Source organism: Condylura cristata, unplaced genomic scaffold, assembly GCF_000260355.1.
Source record: "Condylura cristata isolate star-nosed mole 26May11 unplaced genomic scaffold, ConCri1.0 scaffold00020, whole genome shotgun sequence".
In the NCBI taxonomy this organism is placed as follows: domain Eukaryota; kingdom Metazoa; phylum Chordata; class Mammalia; order Eulipotyphla; family Talpidae; genus Condylura; species Condylura cristata.
The window spans coordinates 8,132,842-8,153,440 of NW_004567121.1; the positions used below are offsets into that span (position 1 = coordinate 8,132,842).

Genomic DNA, 20,599 nt, shown 5'->3' on the forward strand with positions numbered 1-20,599 from the left:
TGACAGGGGCATGCAATAAAGTGTTGTTTGGACTTAGGATGTCAATGTTTAACCATTATTTATTTTACACACTGTGCCTGGCAAAAGATTTTGTTCTAGGTAACTATTGTAAATCACACAATCTTGCTTTAGACCTTACATGGCAGAAAGTTACACAGTAGTAACTTGTTCATTACCTTAAGTAGTCAGGAAGACTCAAGTTTGTGACATTCATTGCACTTAAAAATTAAATACACAGTGAAAGAAAGATATATTTATAAAGACATCATTCAAAAGGATTTCACACTTGGATTTGCCTTGCTTGATTACAGAAATTCAAAACCACCTTCCTATCTAAGTTTTACCTAAGTTTCTTCTTCGTTAGGGTGGAACTATTACAAAGAAATGGTTTGTACAAAGAAGTGAAAGGATTTAAACAAACGTGGCTATCATTGAGAAGCACAGGGGGAAGTCTCAGAATGGCTGGTGGAACCATACTACTGCCTGGTTGAAAAAGAAAATATATGAACGAGTGAGCATTGCGAGGCCAGACGGTGCTGAATTCAGATGTCCTTCCCGCAGTCGGGGCACAGGATGTCATCACGCTCCGTGAGGAAGCCGCGTCCCACCAGGGAGAGCGAGCATTTCTTGCAGTTAAAGCAGTCATTATGCCACTGCCGTTCCTCAAAGGAAATGTACTTTGTGCCACCAAGTCCTGTTAACAGAGAAAAAGAATATCAGATGGAAGAAAGCACAGGAATATCGCTCAGTTAGAACCTGGGCTACTGGGACTGAATATAAGAATCCTGGCTTGAGCCATTTCAGAGCTTGGATTGTGTAATGTGGGCAATGTGTGTTTCTGTAAGCGGGTGTTGGTGTACACTGTTTATACAGGCATAAGTCAGATGCCATAAACAGCCCTGAACTCATGCTATCCAACACATATAAACTGGCTCTAGAGCTATGGTAAATACTACAACCACCTTGTTATATTTGTAAACAATACAGCTTTGTTTATATTTGTTTTTTTACTTAAGTGTTTTTCCTATTAGCATGAAACTCCATGAGAGAGGGAGTGGTTGGTTTTTACTCCTTCACTGGGTTCTTCAGGTCTGCTCAGGCATTTCCTGATTTGATGAATGAAAGGCTAAGGGGAGTACAGAAGAAGGGAGTGTTACTTTTCTCTGGATACCCACCAAAGACTTCACAAGAGGTAACAGTGTGGGTGGGGTGGAGGAGTGGGTACTCCTTTTTTATTTTATTTTATTTTATTTTTATTTTATAACAGTTTATTTTTACATCATTTTGTACATTTTTTTTTTCCCATCTCAATTGTAATCCCCGTGGGTTTCCCATCACCAAGTCACCCGTGTGAGGTACTCCTTTAAAAAAAAAAAAAAGATTTATTGACTTATGTATATAAGAACTGGAATACAGGCCAGAGGTGCAGGGCGTAAGAGGACTCACCAGGGACAGAGTGGAGAACAGAACAGGCAATTGACTGAAATACACTGCTGAGGGCACTTGGGAGCAGGGCAGGAGAGGTCTGCTGTGCCATGTGGGCCAGCTCTCTGGCTGGGGATTGAACTTGTGCTGCAGTGGCTTTAGACAGCTTGATAGTGCTGAGACTTAACCCCTTCCACCACCAGGGTGGCCCCATGATGGATACGCTTGCAGACGGAGCACTATGAAAGAAGCTATGAAAGCAGAAGCTTAGGAGACAGGGTTGCCAAGTTAGAAGCTTAGTGAGGGTGGCAGATGCTGCTGCCACTGAAATAGCTGGGAGAAAAGTATGAAAGCAGTGGAGAAAGACTTTAGAGATTTCATTCACTTAATTGATTTGCTTGACTCCTGTTTGATGCTAATTCCTATCATGTTCAAGGTGTATTGGTCACTTGTTACAATATATTTGGTTTATACTGCACCTGAGCTCCTGAAATAGCACAGAATCATACAGGGTCTTATCTTAGAGTTGGAATAGTAAAATTTGGACCCAAATCCTACTTACAAAGGGTTCTTTCCATAAATAGTGGTTCAACTACTGTATTAAAAACTAAATAATCATTTACAATAATATGAGGTCTCAGACTAGCCTGAGTTGTCTGGAATTCACTGAGAAGTCAATTTTCTATGTAACCTAACTGATTAGACGGACACTTTCACTTAGGGAGAGTTCTTAACACTGGTTCCCTGCAGCTAGTTAGTACCAGGACCCAGAGGGTAAACATTTTTAAAGCCCCCTAGGTATTTCCTATGCAACCAAGTTTAAAACCCAGCTGTTTAGGCATCTCTTACTGTAAACTTGATTTAGGGGCAGGGACAGCAGAGGTACTGGAAGACAGCTGTTTTTCCCTCTCCAAATTTGGAGTTAGTAGAAAAGCCGAGAAGGTGCTAGGATGCCCCAGCATTTCTACCATGTTATATTTCTTCTTCCTCTCACTCCTAGTATATCCTACTACCTTGCAGATCTGTGGTGGTGAGGAACATTGGTAGGGAGAGGCTGAGAGGCTAGTGATCAGAGTTCCTGGCAGCTGTTCCAGGCTGAAAGCCTCCTTTGAGAAGCTCAGGTATTTCCTTGAGAAACAAGTAGGGCAGGGCAAGTGATGGAAATGAGAGCCAAAGATAGTCCATGGGGGATGAATCCTCCTAAGTGAAAGGTGTATATGTACTCTATTCTCATTATTTGAGAGAGTTATGTTTTACAAAGACTGAATGTAGCAAATTCTGAACCATTGCTCCTAAATACAGGGTTAGGTTCCAGTGAGCTTCTGGTCACCACATTTTCATCTACTAATATATATAAGATGCTGTATGTATGTTCCTGCTTAAAGAGACCTTATTTAATGCAGTAGGCATTGCTGTCTCAGTAACTGAGCTCATGGCCAATCGTCCCATAACTTGTGCTTGGAGGAAGCTTCCCTCTCAGATGTATATCCTCTGTAAGGCACATCATTACTTCCTGTACTTAGGAATGTAGATAACACTTCACACTATGTCTGGGGGTCATTCTGAACAGCGAAATTGCTGACAAAAGCTGAAAATGCAAAAAACATGGCCTACCTAGAGAGATTTGTGAAAACAACCGTTGTTTACAATGTAAGAGTTGAGAAAAGAAGACAGAGCATCTCCTTGTTCATCTGGGATGAGAATGTATGAGTCAGGTGACTCACCTGTCGCCTCTCTGCATGCTAGCCAATGACCACAAAAGTACCATGAGTACTAATTTTGGAATTACAAGTAAATGTTATTGAGTAGGCAAATTGATAGTATGGACTTAATAATGGAAACTGTGAATTAAGGGGCACCAACATAAAAAAATGGAAAATGTCAAATTCAAATTTATTTACAAAACTCATTTATTTAAAGTTTGCTAAAGAGAAAGTACTAAGTAGGAGGCTATTCAAAATTTAATCTATACCAGCAACCATGCACAACTGTTTGGGGTTCCAGATAATAATTCCAAAAATTGCTCTGCAAATTCCTGAATGGTTGTCTTTGCATTTCAGAGAATTAACTCTCCTGTTTGGAGGGAAGTTTCTATTTAGTTTTTTTAATGTTGTATTTTTTTTTTCAGTGATAGAATAGTAATAACTACCATTGACACACATCTCATACATTACATTTAAAAGTGCTTTTATGGTGCCCTCCTTGAAGGCGCAGGGGGTTAAAGCACAACACTAAGAAGCAAAAGCTACTTCAGCATGAGTTCAATCCCTGCCCTGGAGGTGACCCACATGGCGCCGGAGACCTCTCCTGACCCACCCACTGCTCCCCTCAGCAGTGTACTTCGTCAGTCAGCCTGCTCTGCTCCCTACTCTGTCTCTGGTGAATCCTCTCACCGTCCCTGCACCTCTGGCCTATACCCCAGTTCTGTATGCATAAATAAACTTTTTTTTTTTAAAGTCCTTGTATGTAGATTATGTCACTATAAAGCTTGATTTTTATAAACGTTGACTTTCCATGATAATTACTGTGAAACAGCATTAAAATTAATATGCTCATGCAAAAGACTGCATTTCCCTTCTCGAAATGGCTGCCAAGGAAAACTGGTATATAAACAACTGGAATAAGTTTAAATGCCGTGCTCTTTTTCTTCAGCATCCAGGTAGCCAACATGCCCTTGCTCAAAGGCCCAACCGTCCCTGGCTGTGTGAAGGAGAGGTGGGGGTGCATGGGAAGGGTGGGTCCTGGAGACACTCACCGCTGATGGGGTGGGTGCACCCTGCACACTTCTTGGCGTACAAGTCGCAGAAGCAGCTCAGGCAATAGGCAAACTCATCTCGGGAAGTGAAGCGCTGCCCGGACAGGGGCTGCTTGCAGGCTGTGCACACGAAACACTCCTTGTGCCAGGGCTGGTCCCGGTAGGTGACTCCCCCAGTGGTAATGGGCTGGGGACACAAGAGGAAGAGGGTCAGCTTCCGGAGGACGTTCTCTGGATACTTTCCCAGTCTTGGCTAGGGCCACAGGACACAAGAGCCTCATCCAGAGAAGACCCAATTTGTGTAGACGTCACCAAGAGCCTGGTCTCATGCTGGCCTCATGGATCCCCATTCACAGATTGCAGACCCTGGCTTTCCTGCTTGAGGCCCTGGGCCTGGGGAATGTGAGGCGCAGGTGTTGGGGGTCAGGCTGCATCGCTTCCATCTGTGGGCAGTGCCAGGAGGTTAAGATGGAATCTCAGAGAGTCCCGAACTTGGATGCTAATCTTGCTCCTTTCCGGCCTGTGCTCTGGACCTTATCTGTTCCAGGAGTGGTGAGACTAAAGTAGAGACTCTGGGGGTCCTCATGATGAAGCCTGGTAGATGGTAGCCTCTCAAATACCACTTACCTCAGGCTATTCACTTACTTGGGCTGGGAGAAAGCGCGGTTGGCAGCTGCCTGTGGCCTAGTGAGGGGATCCAGGCATCCTGGGAGGTTTAGGGGGAATAGGCCCCACGCCTGCTTCTCATCATTCTGTCTTGTGGCCATAGATATTTGTGTGAAGAAGCTTTGAAGCCAGATGTAATAGAACTAGCCTTCAATCCCTACCTCTCCCTCCTCCCCTCCCTCACCTTCCTCCTCTCCCCCTCCCTCCTCTCCTTCCTTCTCTCCAGTTTAGCAGTGGTTTTCTTGTTATTCAAGGAGAACAGTATAGCAAAGAACTTTGGAATAGTAAGTTCCCCTTTCCTTTAATATCAAGTTACAAATATGAGCAAAACATTTGGAAATGTTCTAGGACAAAGAAGGGATAGGTCAGTTTACCCTAGATTACACCTCATGTCTTTGAAAAGAACATTGGAACAGAGGTCTGAAGGATACGATCTACAGAAGAAAGAATTATGGGATGCAAGGTGAGACAGGCACAACTGTGACCCTACTCTGGTATTACAGGAATAACTCCTTTTGGAAAGGAGAACTGACAGGGATTATGGAAGCAAATTGACTGGGAAGGGCAAAGTCTGGGAAGAGCAAGATACCTTGTTGCACTGAACACACTGCAGAGCATACTGATTCTCATAGCAGGGCACACAGAAATTCTGATTGTCTTTAGGGATGAAGCTCTTGGTTCCAATTGGCTGCTGACACCGATGGCACATGAAGCAAGTCTCATGCCAGCTGCTGCCCTTGTACTCCATTTTTCGGGTACCTGTAATGCAAGTTAAAAAAAAAAAAAAAAAAAAAAAAAAACAGGCTGTTATCAAACTGTCTGGGAGTCCCAGCAATCTGCATGGAGAAGATAAGATATAGTCACACTGGAGTACTATGTAACTGTAAAAAAGGATAGGATAAGGTTATTTTCAACACCATGGAGGGAGTTTGAGAAAGTTATGTGTACGTAGTAAAGCAAGTCCAAAGGATAAAAACAAGTTCTGGGGCCTTCCTGGTGGCGCAGGGGGTTAAAGCACAGCACTAAGAAGCTAAAGCCACTTCTGCATGAGTTTGATCCCCGCCCTGGAAGAGAACCACATGGCGTGGCAGACCTCTCCTGACCCGCCGCTGCTCCCCTCAGCAATGTATTTCATCAGTCAGCCTGTTCTACTCCCCACTCTTACTCTGGTGAATCCTCTCACCACCCCTGTACCTCTGGCCTGTACCCCAGTTCTGTGTGAATAAATAAGTCTTTAAAAAAAAAAAACAAGTATGTAAAATACTTAGAAAAGTCAGTGAATGGCAATAAATACCTTAAGGGTTCTAGGTTAAGGAGGAGGGGAGAGGGACATGGAAATTTATGAGGGATGGTGGTGGGGAAAAATAAGCAAGGAAGGAAAGAAAAAAAGGAATAAAAGTTTATTATTACTTTCTCAGAGTTATTTGGATTCTTTTTTTAACTCAATATAAGGGAAAATGAAACAGCAATAAAAGCTGCTTAAACAGAGGCTACGGGGCACAGGATATCATGACCTTTAAATTACTCTTCAATTATTTGATCTCTGATTCTAGATTTTATTTCCCCAACAATGCTTTTGAAAGAATAAAAATTGATCTTCATTGGTTTTTCCTTTGATGGATGATTAAAAATATCCTTAAGAATGGAAATATTTGTGATTCATTACTACTGGCCACCCCAAACTTCCCTCACACCCTCAAATTTGATTCACAACAAATGCTCAATATTTGTTGATTGATGTTTTCTCGTACTTTACCAAAAAATTATACATATTTACAGGTTGAAAGGGTTCCAGATAGATATCTAAGCACTCTTTGGATGAACTAGAAGAAAAACTGGGGGTGGGGGAAAGTTGTATAAAGGATGAAGAAAAAGCAAAGTATATCAGACATTTGGGCTGCTCGGGGCCAGCGGCTGAGAGGTGTCGCCCTGGCCTGGAGGTGTCGTCCTTGGTGGAGGGGGTGTTAAAAGTCACTACATGACTATTTCGTGAGCTGTCATCTTGGGGTCACTTCTCAGTTTCTTGTACTTCCAAGACCAAACCTGCAGAGAAGCCTCCCGAAGAGTGTAGTGTTGACTCCTGAACACACAGACTGAACTGCGGGGCCACTTGCCTGTGGGTTTTCTTGTAGGAGGGAGGGTGAACCCTGGGAGCTCACAGTGCGGTAATGTAAAGGTTTTCTCTGTTTCTTACAACTTGTTAACATGTTCTTTTCTCGTTGATCAAGAGTGAATTGTAAAACATACTCAAAGTATGGGTGAAGAATCCTGAACAAGGAAAACTACCTCAAACAACTGATGCAGGTAATAATGGTGGCATTTTTTTATGTAAGTTTTCAAGTGGATTTTTTTTTTTAATCCCAGTAGGTTTTTTTTCCCTTATATACCCTTAACTTGTTACTTGTTCTTTCATCTCTGACCTTCCCTTTGATAAAGCAGCCCAGGAACCAACAGATTTTATTAGTGAAAACGGGGAGATTATGATTCTCACTGCAGACCCTATACAAGGCAACTTGGCGTGTTCTAAAGTAACAGTGCCCAGAGACCTGTCTGTGGCCGGTGAAGAATCCACCCGGCATTTCCCGCCCAGCATCAGAGGCCTGTGTAAGTACTGCACACTGCCAGCAGGCGGCAGCAGAACTCCTTGTAACAGAGCTGCAGAGTCCACACTTCTCCAGCAGATGGAAGCACCGTTTAAAGGTGGGTCTTTTTCCCATTCTATAAGCAAGCAAGGAACAGAAACTTGGTGAAGGATGAGTGACAGTGTGAGCCTGCTCAGAGGCTGTGGTGCATCTGCGAGACACCTCTGCTAACAGGTCCAGCATTTGGTAGAAAACAGGAAAGCCTTAGGACTGTGGTTTGTGCTGGCTCTAATATCTTGACTTCCTCGAGAAATGGACTTTTGTAGAAGGTGGAGCCAGAGGACATGATTTTCATTTAGTACCTGCCTTTTGTCTCATATGCACTGAATTTTAGCACAAAAGCTGTGCGGATGCTGTATTGCTGTTCAACTTGATCTGGTCGTAGCACTCTCAGAAATCCTAAGTGAGGAGGAACTATGATTTAGGGCTGGCTTTGTTTTTTCTTTTTTGCAAAACAGGCTTTTTCCTGTCACCCTGCTTCTACTTATTTCAACCAACAAAATGCTGCATTCTCCAAGACAGCTCAAAGGTGATGATATTGAGGGTCCCCACCCTGGCTCCCCTGTTCTGGGCATGTGCCTCCATCACAGCAGGTATCAGCTGGGTTTCTACAAATTTCCACCTAAAACTTCTAACAAGAGATGACAGTGGAATAATGATCACGGGTGTGCGTGTGTGTTTGGGGGGGGGGGGTTGTCGGGGAAATGTAGTAGCGTGACGGGGTTGGGAAGAAGACGCCAAGGCTGCGACAGTTGTTAGTGGCTGAGGTCACGGAACCTCGGAGAAGCAGTGTGAGGACCCTGGATTTTCTGGCTTTAAGTCCAAAGCACTAAAACCGCTGAGTGACTTAATCAGAAATGGTCCAGATACCGCTGCTTTGCATCCCACAAACGTTCATCTTGTGTGTCTTTCATTCCTCCCAACAGGCCCGCCTCTCCTTCCTCAGGGAGAAGGCAAGACCACACGGCCTCAGGGAAACCCCGGATGGAACCCAATCTTGCCTGATTAGGAACAGGGCTGCCTTTACATTTCTTTACTGGTGAGATCAGACAGGTGGTCTTTAAGGTCATTTAAGCTTCCACTCGCCCATGCTGTTCCTTTTTCTGGGATTTATCTGCATCCTCGCTGCAAGGGCCTGAGCCGGGGCACTCTCCCAGGACACAGAACAGGACAGTGAGTATCCTGTCCCAGGGCTTCTGGCCCAGGGTGTGCAGCCACCTGGGCAGATGCTGAGTCCCATGCGTGGCTCCATCAGAGTTGTGACCTGACCGTATCCCGTGGGGCCTCCTCCTTGGGTCCCTGTCCCATGGTCCTGATGTGCCCATGGAGTAAGGGAGGAGGGACCCCAGGGCAAGGAGGCCCACAGGATGCACACATGGAAGGGCAGCACACCACTGAGGAAGAGCTCTCAAACTAACAAGGCAGAGGTGGATACGGAGGATGATGTACAGCCCGGCAGGGGAATTCTGGAGAGTGTGTGCGGGAGGAGAGACGCAGGCAGCTACATGAAGTGGGCGGTGTGAAGAGCGGGGAGGGAGGACTGGAAGAGCGCTGGTATGAGTCATGATGGAACCTTCTTTGGGCACTTGTCATGCAAACCTAGTTAGGATTCAATTTGTGCCCAACAATTTGTGCTTTTGTGTCCCTCTTGCTCTGGGCCTGTTGTTCAGCACATGTGACTCCCTGTGGTCAGCCCGGCTCGGTGTGGGGTTCTAGTTCATTCCCGCTATCACCACCTTCAGGCCCTTTGTCTCTCTCATCTGCAGCTCTGGAAGAGCTCCTTGACAGCATGGAGGCGTCCTGGCCTGGCCCTGCCCCGCCTACCAACATGAGCCTTATTTGATAGTCACCATCACTGCCGGGCTGATGATCGCCCCAGAACCCACGTGCCTTCGTTTGAACTTATCCGTCCCTAATCTTCCGTTAAACCACGGCAGTGTGTGTGTGTGTATCCTAAGTGCTACCCTGCTGGACTGGCTCCCAGGTCTCCCACTGCTTCATCCTATCCTGCTTTCTGCAAGGGCCACGCCTACTAAGATGTACAGTGGGTAGAATTCTCTCCTGGCTCAATGTGGCTCTCTTGTAGAGATGCCAAATCAGGGAGGTCTCAGACGGGGCAGAAGCTCAGAAAGCTGACTGAGCTGGGAGTCATGTTTTGTTAAACCTGGCGAGGCCTGGCACGCGGGGCGGGGCTGACGGGCTCTGTCTGGAGCAATAGCACCACCCAGACAGGGGCCGTTTCTTGGGGTCCACACCTTGCGTGCTTCTGCAGTGGCCTTTCCCCATTCTATTTCTATAGGAGCCCACAGCATTTATTTTGTAAGTTTTGTGTTTACAAATTCCACAAAATTATTTTCTTTACTCTTTCTTAAGACTCAATGGCATTGCCTAACCCTTGGGAAGGGCAGTGTCCTCTTGCTGAAATCATGAAGGAGTGAGATTCATCGAGCAGAAGGCAGGCGAGAGAGGCTTCGTGTGGCCTCTGGAGGGCAGGGAGAGGGCTGACCTGGCATGATGGTCTTCTTGCATTCCTGGCACTTGGAAGAGTACTCGTGGGAGTAGCAGTCTGTGCAGAGCAGCTGTTCCTCCTTGGCGGCAAAGGGTTTGTCCACCAGCGAGCTCTTGCACCGCGAGCAGTGGAAGCAGGCCTCGTGCCAGTGCCGGTCCTTGTAGGACAAGTCCTGCAGACCCAGACCAGAGAGACAGTGAGGCTGGGCACGGGGCTCCGGGCTGCCCTGCCTGACCCCCAGGATGTGGTGCAGGGGGCAAAGGGAGCCGGGGCGGGGGAGGCCTGTGAGTGCACTGGAATAACGAAGCTGCTTTCTTGTTGCACGTGGAACCACCACCTAGAGAGGTTGTGTCTGTGTGGGAGATGGGGAGGGGGTGTAGGAGGGCAGGGAGAGGGGGCAAAGGAGAGAGAGGAGTTTTGAAAAACAAGCAGATTTCCCTTAGGTATTGTGCTCATGAGAAAGAAACAAAAAGCATGAATATTCACGGATGCTTCTGAGCAAAGGGAGCTCAGTAGAACCAGTGGTGAAGGCAGGATCTCTGGGGTTGCTGATGGGAAGAGAAGCCCTAACTGGGGACACTCAGAGTGTCCGTTAGGACAAGGCTGGGGTTTAACCTGATACAAAGCAGGTCACATGTGGCCCTCGGGAGGTGACAATCTGCTGTCAAAAACCATAGGTGGCAGAGAGCAGAAGGGCAGAAAGGAAAGTGGGCAGAGAGCGTGAGCAGGGATGAGGCGGGAGAGGGGTATTTGCTGGAGCTGTGTGAGGGGCTAGTGGGGTCAACCAGGCTGAAGAACAGGAGAGGCTTTTGCGTCTGCAAGGATATGGAGCTGAAATTTATCTTTGGGGCGTGGACAGAGGCGGGATTACTCAGCAGAGAGTGCGGGGCTGAGGTCGTGACACACGGACCAGGAAGTTGGCGTGGGAGACGACAGAGAAGCAGGGACTTTGTGGACATACAGGCAGGAAACACCAAGGTCCGTGTGTGTGGCAGAGACAGGCCACACATTTTAGTGAAGGGTAGAAAGGAACCGTGCACACAAGAGAGGAAACTGTTGACTGTCCACTACTGGGATCCTGCCTGAGGCAGAAGAAGAAATCTACAAATCGTATTTTTCAAGTGGCATATGGCTTTTTGAAAGTGCCAATACAATGTCAGCACAACCAATTTATATGTAGCTTTATTGTAAACGGGATTACTCTACAGTTGCTTTTTGTATTCCCAACTGTAATCTGAAATCATTGTTCGTTTATTAATGAGGCAGACATAGAATCGGGGCCACTGTTTGGTTTCCTGGGCGGTATTCCAGACCTGTGGCATTCTGAACCCAGCTGCTCCTGCAGACGCCCTCGGGAACATCCTTCCCAAGAAATCTGTTCCCGACACCAGTCGCAGCTGGAGCAAGGCCGAGTGTGGGAAGGGAAAGCTCATCTTGGATTTGATTAGAAAGTCCTGAAACACAAGTCAACTCAGAATCCAAATGAGAACAAACAGTTCTCTTTTGATGAAGTACCGGAGTGTTTTCCCAGAACCTTGAAGCAAACCAAAGTTGTTTGATTTTGTGATCTTTTTATACATTGTTTTAGTTGAGGGAATTTTTTTAGAAATATAAATGTGAAGGCTTTGCAAACAGCTGGCTTTCAGGGAAGGGTGTGCCTGGCCCTGCTCCCTCAAACACGGCTCCTGTTAGCGGTTGCACCCTCAAACACCTGGGAGCAGAATTACAGCCAACGAGAGAATGTGGAACAAAGTGCAGAACCTTTCAGTTAGGACTGCATGGACTTGTTTCTGTGAGACTGTGTTCATCTACTGATTTCCCCTTTCCACTTGGTGAGCCCAACCTTCAGGGCATGTGTGCTGGGCAGACCAGTGTCTCTTAACATTTCTAGCCTAAAGTCTTTGAAGGAATTTGGAGAGAAAAATCACCTGAACTTTACTGGTTATTAGGCTTTATTGGTTAATTTGGCAATGAAATAAAGTATAAGCTGCTTTGAGTTAATGACTATATATACAAATCACTATACTCTGACAACTATACTCTGCAAACATCCCTTCTTCAAACATAAATTATTATTTTTCTCATCCTGGAATGCCAGTGTTGATAATTGTTACCCACTCTGAGTGATAGGCACTGTGCAGCCCTGTGACATAAATATTATCACTGATGCCCAGGAGGTCAGTAAGTTGCTCCTAATCACACAGCTGTCTAGTAGCTAAACCAGGGTTCAAGTTCAAGTCCTTCTGATTTGAAAGCTGTCAACTACACCAGGTAAAATCCCAGTAATGTCTGTTATGCTTTGCTTCCATAAGTTGAACCATTTATGAGCTCTATGTATACCCAGTGAAAAAAATTCAGAAATGCTATTATATGAATGCAATTTAGCAATACCTTTGTTTAGATTTCCAATACAACCAAAGGGAGCACTTACAGCCCTATCCAATAGGAACAGCAATTGGCCTAACATGAAAGACTTGAGGTTCTTGATCATGCTATCACTGTCTTAATGCTGACTGCAGACTAAACGTATTAAGAATTGTATAGAAAACGTATTACACCGCATTCAAAATTGGCCATCAATTATCATGTGACCCAGCAATAGCACTTTTGAGTGTATACCCCAAATTAACAGCAGGTATTTGTAGACAGCTCTTTGTTCAGAGCAGCATTTATTCACAATAGCAACCCAAGTGTCCATGAAGAGATGAAGGGATAAAAATGTGGGCTGCACACACAATGGGGTATATTCAGTCTCATGAAGGAAGCAAATTCTGACACTTGCTTCAACATGAACAAACCTTGAGGCCATCTTGCCAAGTGAAACAAGCCAGTCGCAAAAAAGACAAATACCATGTGATAACATATAGACAGGTCTCTGCTGTAGTCAAATCCATAAAGATAAAGTAGAAGTGTGGTTTTCAGGGACTGAGAGAGAAATGGGGGGCTGCTGTTCAATGGGTACCAAGTTTCAGTTTTGCAAGATGGGAAGAGTTCTAGAGAGGGGTTTCATAGCAGAGCCATACTTTAAAAAAGGGCCATGATGGTAAATTTTGTCATGTGTATTTTACCACAGTTAAAAAATGAGTTGATTGTCATGTCGTAGGTCAAAACATTTTTTTGGAGGAGTTAGTCAGGTTCCCTTGGTACTGACTGGTTGCCTCAGAAAAGATTGCTATTGTGGAAAAGTTGCAAAACGTTTCCCACATTCTGTGAATCACTCACTGACTGGGTGAAATGAGAACCTGGAGGCTGGGGAATGGGGAGAGGGGGGCTGGCAGCTTCCTGGAAGACACTCCAGCAGTGCCCTGTCCAGGGAGCTGGCACTCCACAGATGGGGGCTAAAGGCTGACAAGAAAACAAGAGTTTAAGGAAATTTGCCTTTTGGGGCTGACCTTCCAGCACACGAAGGATGAAGGAACCTCCATGGTGACAAAAGAATGTCCCCACATGCTCCACCCTGCTGAGCGTGTCCCGAGAGTAGAGGGAAGAGTGAGCGAGTGGTTAATGTGACTGAACAGTCATGGAGAAGCTAATTTTAAAGTGTTCATGTGGATCTAAAGCTATTCAGAGATCCGCTTTTACTACAGTTCACATTTCTGGGTTTAACACCATTTCTTCCGTTAAGGTTTTTAATCAGTTTAAGGCCAATCTGTTGATAGACACTGACACTAGAAAGGGCCCCTTTAAATTTGGGGACTGTTGATAAGCCCTTGCAAGACTGTAAGCATCAGTTTGGGCTTGTGGGCTTTCCCCAGGCCGCTCTTGTGAGGCTGCTCCCTGGCCCTTGCTCCCTCCGGGTCACTAAGGCCCTGCCCCTTTCAGAGAGAGCATATTCCTCTCAGTGGCCAGATAGGACATCCCCTGAGGTGCACTCCTCACCTGGGCTTTTGCCTTCAGAGGAGATGCTAAGAAATGCTTCCCATCCCATCCTCCACCCTGGAGAACTGGGTCAGAGTTCTTCTCACAGGATGACCAGGGTTGAGCTATTTAGGCTTTCCTTTCCTGGGGCCCTTGTGAGTCACTCAGACAACTTTTCCCTCTAAGTTCTTCTCCCCTCTCTGGCAAATGCATGCACACACATGTATACACACTTTCTACACAACAATTCTTGATTTGTTTACTCAAGGATATCTGTTAATTCTTAAAACCCCTGACAGGAAATGGTTTCCCTACAGAGTCATTATGTTCATGTTCTTAAATGTCATGGTGTGCAATAAATAAAAATAATCCTTAAAATTTACATCATTGCTGTTGGTGGTGGGTCCTCAGTGGGAATATAATTGACCCACCCCACATAGCTGGAGACAGCATTGACCTTCTTGGGGAAGCAGCTGTGCATGCAGACAGTGGGGGGCCTTGGATGGCTCACTCTGACCTGCTGTGTTATGATCAGCAATGTTCCTGGCATGCTAGGAACATTCCAATCAAGTCCATTGATTACAATGAAGGGCTCTCGATTCAAATCTGGCCACACACCAGCTATTTGATAGGACAAGTCCTCTCTTGCCTCCAGCTTCTCACTTGTCAAGTAGAAAGAATAGCAGCTACCATTTTGCTATCAAACTGGGTGAATGGAATATTGCATGTAAGACATTTTGACATATAAGAAAGCATTTTTACTAAGCATATATAACTTGGTAAGTTACAATGGCTCAATTAATCTTAATATTAGCTATCATTCAGCTCATAGTGGTCCCATCATTCAGTTGTCTCGAAATGTCCTTTGCTGAAACGTTTCCTCATGTCTGTTAGAACTTCCCTTGCCTTAAAACTCCCATGTTCACACTTCTTATCAGTCCACTTATGAATAGTGTTTTTCACGTCCGTAGCCCTTTTCAGTCTACATTTTTTCCTTAATCTTTTCTTACTTAATTTGAGTCATACAATAGCCCCTTGAGATAAGGTATGAATCTTAACCATGTGAAAAAGCTGTGAGCTACATTTTCTGGAACATCCTCATTGCCTTTCAGCCTTGGGAGATCCAACAAAACTCAGGTCCGCATATTCTGCTCCTTTTCTTTATCAGGCATAGCAGCTTCCTTACAAGTTGCTCCCAACGGGCTTACCAGCCCCATGCTCCACGCCAGTGCCCTCTATGCCCTTCTTATGCTGCCCCTTGCCAGGGAAGGCCCTTCCCCTTCTCTGCAGTAGGCAGACCCCCCTCAGCAGGAATGTCCCCCGCTCTGGAAGGATCCCCACCCCCAACCGTAGGTGCTACCGGCAGCAGGACAGACACAGGCTCCCACACCCCAGGAACACAGTAAAGAGCTTGTGTGACACTTCTCTTTGAAGTCGTATGTGCAGTCCTATCTGACCAAGTGTACTCTCTAGGGCTTTCCACTGGGGCTGTCTTTGGAAAACTGGGTTAAGTTAATGAATTCATGTCACAGCTTCCTCCTGGGCTCACATCTTAAGAAAATCACAATACGTAGGAAGTGAGAAAAGTCTTTATGGCAAGAGGAAGGTAACTGAATACTGCTAGCTTTACTTTCTCAGGGCACCCATGGGCCTTGGGCCAACAGGACATTCTCTGAGTCTCAGTGTGAGGCAGGATTTTAGGCCGATACTCTGGAGATTAGTGGAAGATTGGAAAATTGCACAGAAAAGGCCAAGACATTGGATTATTATAATTGATTAGTCTGTGCACTTGAAGTCGACTGTCAAATCATGCTCTGAATATTTACATGTAAAGAGTTGGTGCTAAATCGCCTTTTTTATCTCTTGCATTCACAGTTAGAAACAGTTCCGTAGCTGTGGTTCTTCATACGGAGTTAGTCTCATCTAGCTTAGCTCTGTTCTATACAGAGTGCATCACCTGGACCTCCAAAGATGTCACCTAGATGTTGGATGTACATGACTAAGAGGAGAGATGGACACATCAATTTTCCAGAACTTTAAATTGTCCTAAAAAGACCCTGGCTTCAAAGTCCTCCAGGGAAAGAGTGCAGAGGGAAAAAAAAAAAAAAAGAAAAATATCTTTTACATGTCCCAGAGAAAATACCAAGGCTAATCTTGTGCTCACAGAAATGTCATAAATTTCAGCAAAAATGTTGATAAACAATGTAAGATAAGGCCCAAACACTTCCTTTCTGATTTTATATTTTTCCATTTCAGAACCAGTCCTAATATGGGAAGTGTCTGTTGCCTGGCTCTGTTGTTGAGACATCAGCTCAGCCATGGGGTAGAGGAAGTGACCCAAGGGTCCCCTCGACCCCCCAGCCAGCTGCAAGTAACTCCAGGCAACAACAGCAACCGTGTATTCTTCACCTCCTCAAAAGTAATGGTCGGGAAGAAGAGATGGCAGGTGCCACAGCACTGAATTCAGTGCTCCTGGTGTTGTCTCTCCGGGAACTTTTGAATCCCACAGTCCTGTGAGACAGGGGTCCCTACTTTGAGCATGACCTAACTCTGGGCAAGATCTTTACCCTCTTTAGGCCTCTGTGGTTGTTCCATAAAACAGAACACAGAAAGTTCTTCTCCAACGGGAGTTATTGGGAATTGAGCTCAAGTAATGAAGACATTTTTGCAGTGCCTGGTCAAGGAACCCTCCATGCGTGGCAGCTTTTATGACTGGTTGGAAGCTCAATGCCAGTTTTAGGTCTGGTTTTTTGTTCATGGCCATGTTTTTGTCTTTCCAGGGCACATGGGTGGGCTTGGGAGCCTGGTACTTACTGGCAGAAACATGGAAAATTCTAGTCTGAGCTAGGCATTAGGCCAGTTTGTTAAAGTCACTGATTTGTTAAATGCATGGTCCCTTTAGAATTATGACCAATCTATCTTTTCTTTGGTGTCTTAAAATCTTGAAACCCAAGAGTTTGGTAGACCTATCCAAAAACCATCTGTAATCTGGCAAAAAAAAAAAAAAAAAAAAAAAAATTTGCTCTTATCAAGAAAAAATTCAGGAACAATATCATGCCAGAAAATCATGAAATTTTATTTATTATTACTTGTTCTCAACTAGTCTATTAGATAAAAATGAAGGATTTTGCTCTTGGAGATCACAGCATTTTCTCTGATAATAGAAATAAAGGATATAATTGAGTCACTGCCTAGAAATGACTTTTAAACATGAAAGCTAACCATGGCAACAGCCTGAAGTTTCATTGATCTCATTTAAAAACTCATATATACCCACAAAATTAGTGTAATTTCAATGGCCATAGGAATATTTGAAAATTATGCACACATGTCCTTCAGCAGGAGAGTGAAGTGAGGCTTCTGGTGCCTGAGCTATTTTAGGAGAGGAGAATGGCACCAGATCTGACAAGCCAGTGGCTCCGGCCTGGGCCCGCCTGCCAGCACTTTGGCTTCCCCTCCTGAAATAACAGGAACATTTTTTCTATCATTGTTTCCTCCCCAAAGTCAACTACATAATTATTTCTGAAAGTCAAGAAAACCATTCCAACCATTGAAAAGCCCCAAACAGCAAGGCCTAACTTCAAATCAACATCTCTTTTTCTTCCAAAATGTAGAAAACCAAACAGCGTAACTCCACATATAGTAAACCATTGATCTTGGCTGAAAAGTTCAGCACAATTAACTCCTAACTTTACAGCAGTTGATTTTGTTGATTTTGGCTCCATTTAGGAGATTCTTGCTTATTTGCTCACAAAGTATGTGCTGAAGAATAACTAGTTTTGAGAGTCTGAGGATCTTTCCATTAAATCACATTGAAGAAATGATAAGTGACTTTTGTTTTGCCTCTAGCCACCAGGTAAGCATGATTAGCCCCAACTATCCAAAGTGCTTCCTTTAAATCAGACCTGTTCTGCGTCAGAATAATATATGAACCTCTCCCCTACAATGTCGTTTTCAGGGAAACCTTTTACAGACTTTTCCCCTCCACCCTGGGTTCTTCCTCAAACTGGACATTTTTACGTTTCTGTAATGAGACTGGTAAGAGATGGAGCTTTTGACAGGTGAGTGGAGGAGTGTGTTGGGGGAAAAATAGGGAAGTAGTCAGAAGAAAAGGAGGTTGTAGTTGATGCCATTGACCAGCCACTGGTGTCACCCTTGTTTGATCTCCACTTTGTAGACGTGAAGGTGGGCACTGAGGGGTTAAGGGTCAGCCCAGGGGGACACAGAGACAAGACTGGAGAGGAGCAGCTTGGTGTGGATAAATGAAGGGCATATGAAAGGCCTTTAAACACAGCAGGGATTTGCAGCAGACAAAGCTAGAGATAGGAAAGTCAGACTAGAAAGTTCAGCTACTTTTTGCACATGCCCAATCCTGCCCTGTACACAGGACAACTGGTGAGTTTGATTTCTTCCAGGCATGGCGTAGCATTCTTCCGGAGCTGGAAGATTCGTGACTGCAGCCTGGGGTCAAGTGGCCCCTGGGGCACCTCCTTTGCTCTAACCCAGGGCAAAGGCTGCTTCCCACACAAGGTTGAAATTATTCCTCAGTGGTCACTGAACACCTAGCAACAGAGGCTGGCAGGGCTGCCTGTAGCTTACTGCCTTCCTTTGGAAAGATATGATAGAAGGAAGCAAGCCACATGGCTTGGGTGTGGTAGAATTGTCCAAAGGCAGACAGAGCAGCCTAACTCAGTCAAGTTACACGCTGATGCTTGTAACCATTGAGGGGAGTGGCAGAAATCCCCAAAAAGTACAAACGATGAGAGCAGAAATGATAAAATGCCAGAGTCACCCCGGAGTCCACTAAGTTGGGAGTTCCTCAGAAACTCCACAGTGACCCCACTGCTACCAGTTCTGTGGCCCTCAGGGGAACAGTCACTTAAGGGTTCTCAAGCATGTCTCGCAGGTGAAGTTACTGGCGATCTTCGAGACATGGTGGGTCCTGGGGTATCCTTTGGTGGTCCAGGTGGACTGATTAAGACCAGATCCCAACACTCAGCCACAGCTGGTGGCCTAGATAACTGGGTGTGTCTGCTGAAGCCACTGTGCAGGGAAAGTGGCCATTCTTGCAATGCAAATCCTGATCTCCATAAAAACAAAAGAACCCTTCAGGCTCGGTGAGCCCAGTGCTTGCACGCACCCATTTATCTGGACCAGCTCAGGCTCAGACGTGTGCAGTCACTCGTCAAACACTGACGGAGCAGTGTGTCACCTGTGAGTGAGCATGAGCGAAGAGACAGCAAGAGTATCAGGAGGCGGGGTGGGTGGTCTGAGGAGGACACTATTGCTAGAATGTTAGAGGGGAACTTAGGAAGCTAAGCACGAACCTCCTGGAAAAGCACTAACCAACCACCCCAAAGTCAGGAGCAGGCAGGGAGCAAATCGGCCAGAAGGAAATGGATCAGAAAGGTTATTTGAAGGATCCAAGTCCATCAACTGGAGCTCAAACAGGTGATAAGAATTAGGACTTTAGCACAAAGCCTGCAGGTGGAGGCTGTTTGTGGAGGGTGTCTGGGAAGCACCCAGGGGTCCAGGAGTTATGGGGTGATGCCGAGGGGAGGCCCAGGGATACCTTGCAGTCACAGCCGATGGGCTTGCCGCATTCTTCGCATGTGTTGGCGTAGAGGGCCTCAAAGCATGCCACGCAGTAAGGGTTATCCTCCTTCAAGATGTACTTCTTGCCAAAGAGAGACTCTTCGCAGTGGTGGCAGTCAAAGCGCTCAGTCATCTTGGCATCCACCTTTTCAACCAGCTGTACAAATAAAAGAGAGAATACAGGTTGCGGAGAGCATGTCCTGAATGTTGTGTGCACAGAGGCCGTGACCTGGCATGCCAGCTGCACCCACGGGTGGCTAGCTCCTCTGGGTGATTCACAGAAACTCATCCTTTAAATGTTCATAATTTCCCATCACTTTTTTTTTTAGTTAATTGTGGGTGGTGTTGTGTTTGAATGCATTGCACCTCTTGAAAAGTACAATTATTGTTGACTGTGTTTAAAAAAAAAATCTGTTTTAGATGTAAGGAGAGTTCACACGAGAGCCTTCCTCCTGCCTTTTAAGTGAGTGACAGAGCCTCATAACCTTTCTTTCCCATCCCTCCTCCCCAGCAGGAAGGGAGGGACAGAAACAGTATGTTCATTTCTATAAAGAGATTTTCTTGGGCTCCCCTTTGTGATTTGTAAATGTGAACAGTAAGAAACCAGAGGCAAAAGGGCAGGGGCTCTGTGTTGGCAGTGACAGATGCCAAGAGAAGGTGACTCTCGACCTTGACATGGCCCTGGAAAGCACAGCCTGCCCTTGCACAGTCCCTCGGAGCGTGCCACTTCTCCAAGATGAAAGATGGATGATCTTTCCCCTGCCAAGTATCCAGAGAGGATAAAGACAAACACTGGCTTCCGAGAGCAAGAATGAATGCAGGCTGAGACATGGCAGTGTCCGCCACCCATGGCCTCCCAGGCAGCACCTTGCACCTTTCAAAGAGGAGCAAAAATGCTGCTCTGTGCCAGGGACCCTGCGTTTTCCAGGGTGAGCTTAGAAGAGCCTGTGAGCAGTAAGAGAGTAGGCGGGACTGGAGGGAGGCAAGAGCCTTTTGCTTCTCCGCCTCCTCACCCGCCATCCATATACCAACATGTTAGAATGATCCAGAAAGAATGAATTTACGCAAAGGGTACTTGATGTGCAGAAACACCTTCAGGGTGTTAAAAACCAGGAATATTTCCTGTGGCCAGTATTTAATTTGTTAAAT

At 45.6% G+C, this 20,599-nt stretch overlaps 1 protein-coding gene across 1 annotated transcript in view; it reads right to left on the reverse strand.

Annotated features, from left to right (window-relative positions):
* Positions 1–41: 41 nt before the first annotated feature.
* Positions 42–20,599, reverse strand: part of FHL2 (four and a half LIM domains 2) — a 30,166-nt gene continuing 9,608 nt past the window's right edge. Inside the window, exons 2-6 of the mRNA XM_004686190.2 lie at positions 19,428–19,607; positions 9,995–10,169; positions 5,436–5,605; positions 4,181–4,367; positions 42–694 (exon numbers count right to left, since the gene is read on the reverse strand). Coding sequence (XP_004686247.1) covers positions 543–694; positions 4,181–4,367; positions 5,436–5,605; positions 9,995–10,169; positions 19,428–19,583 — 840 coding nt within the window. The 5' untranslated portion in view covers positions 19,584–19,607 and the 3' untranslated portion in view covers positions 42–542. The remainder of the gene's footprint in view (positions 695–4,180; positions 4,368–5,435; positions 5,606–9,994; positions 10,170–19,427; positions 19,608–20,599) is intronic.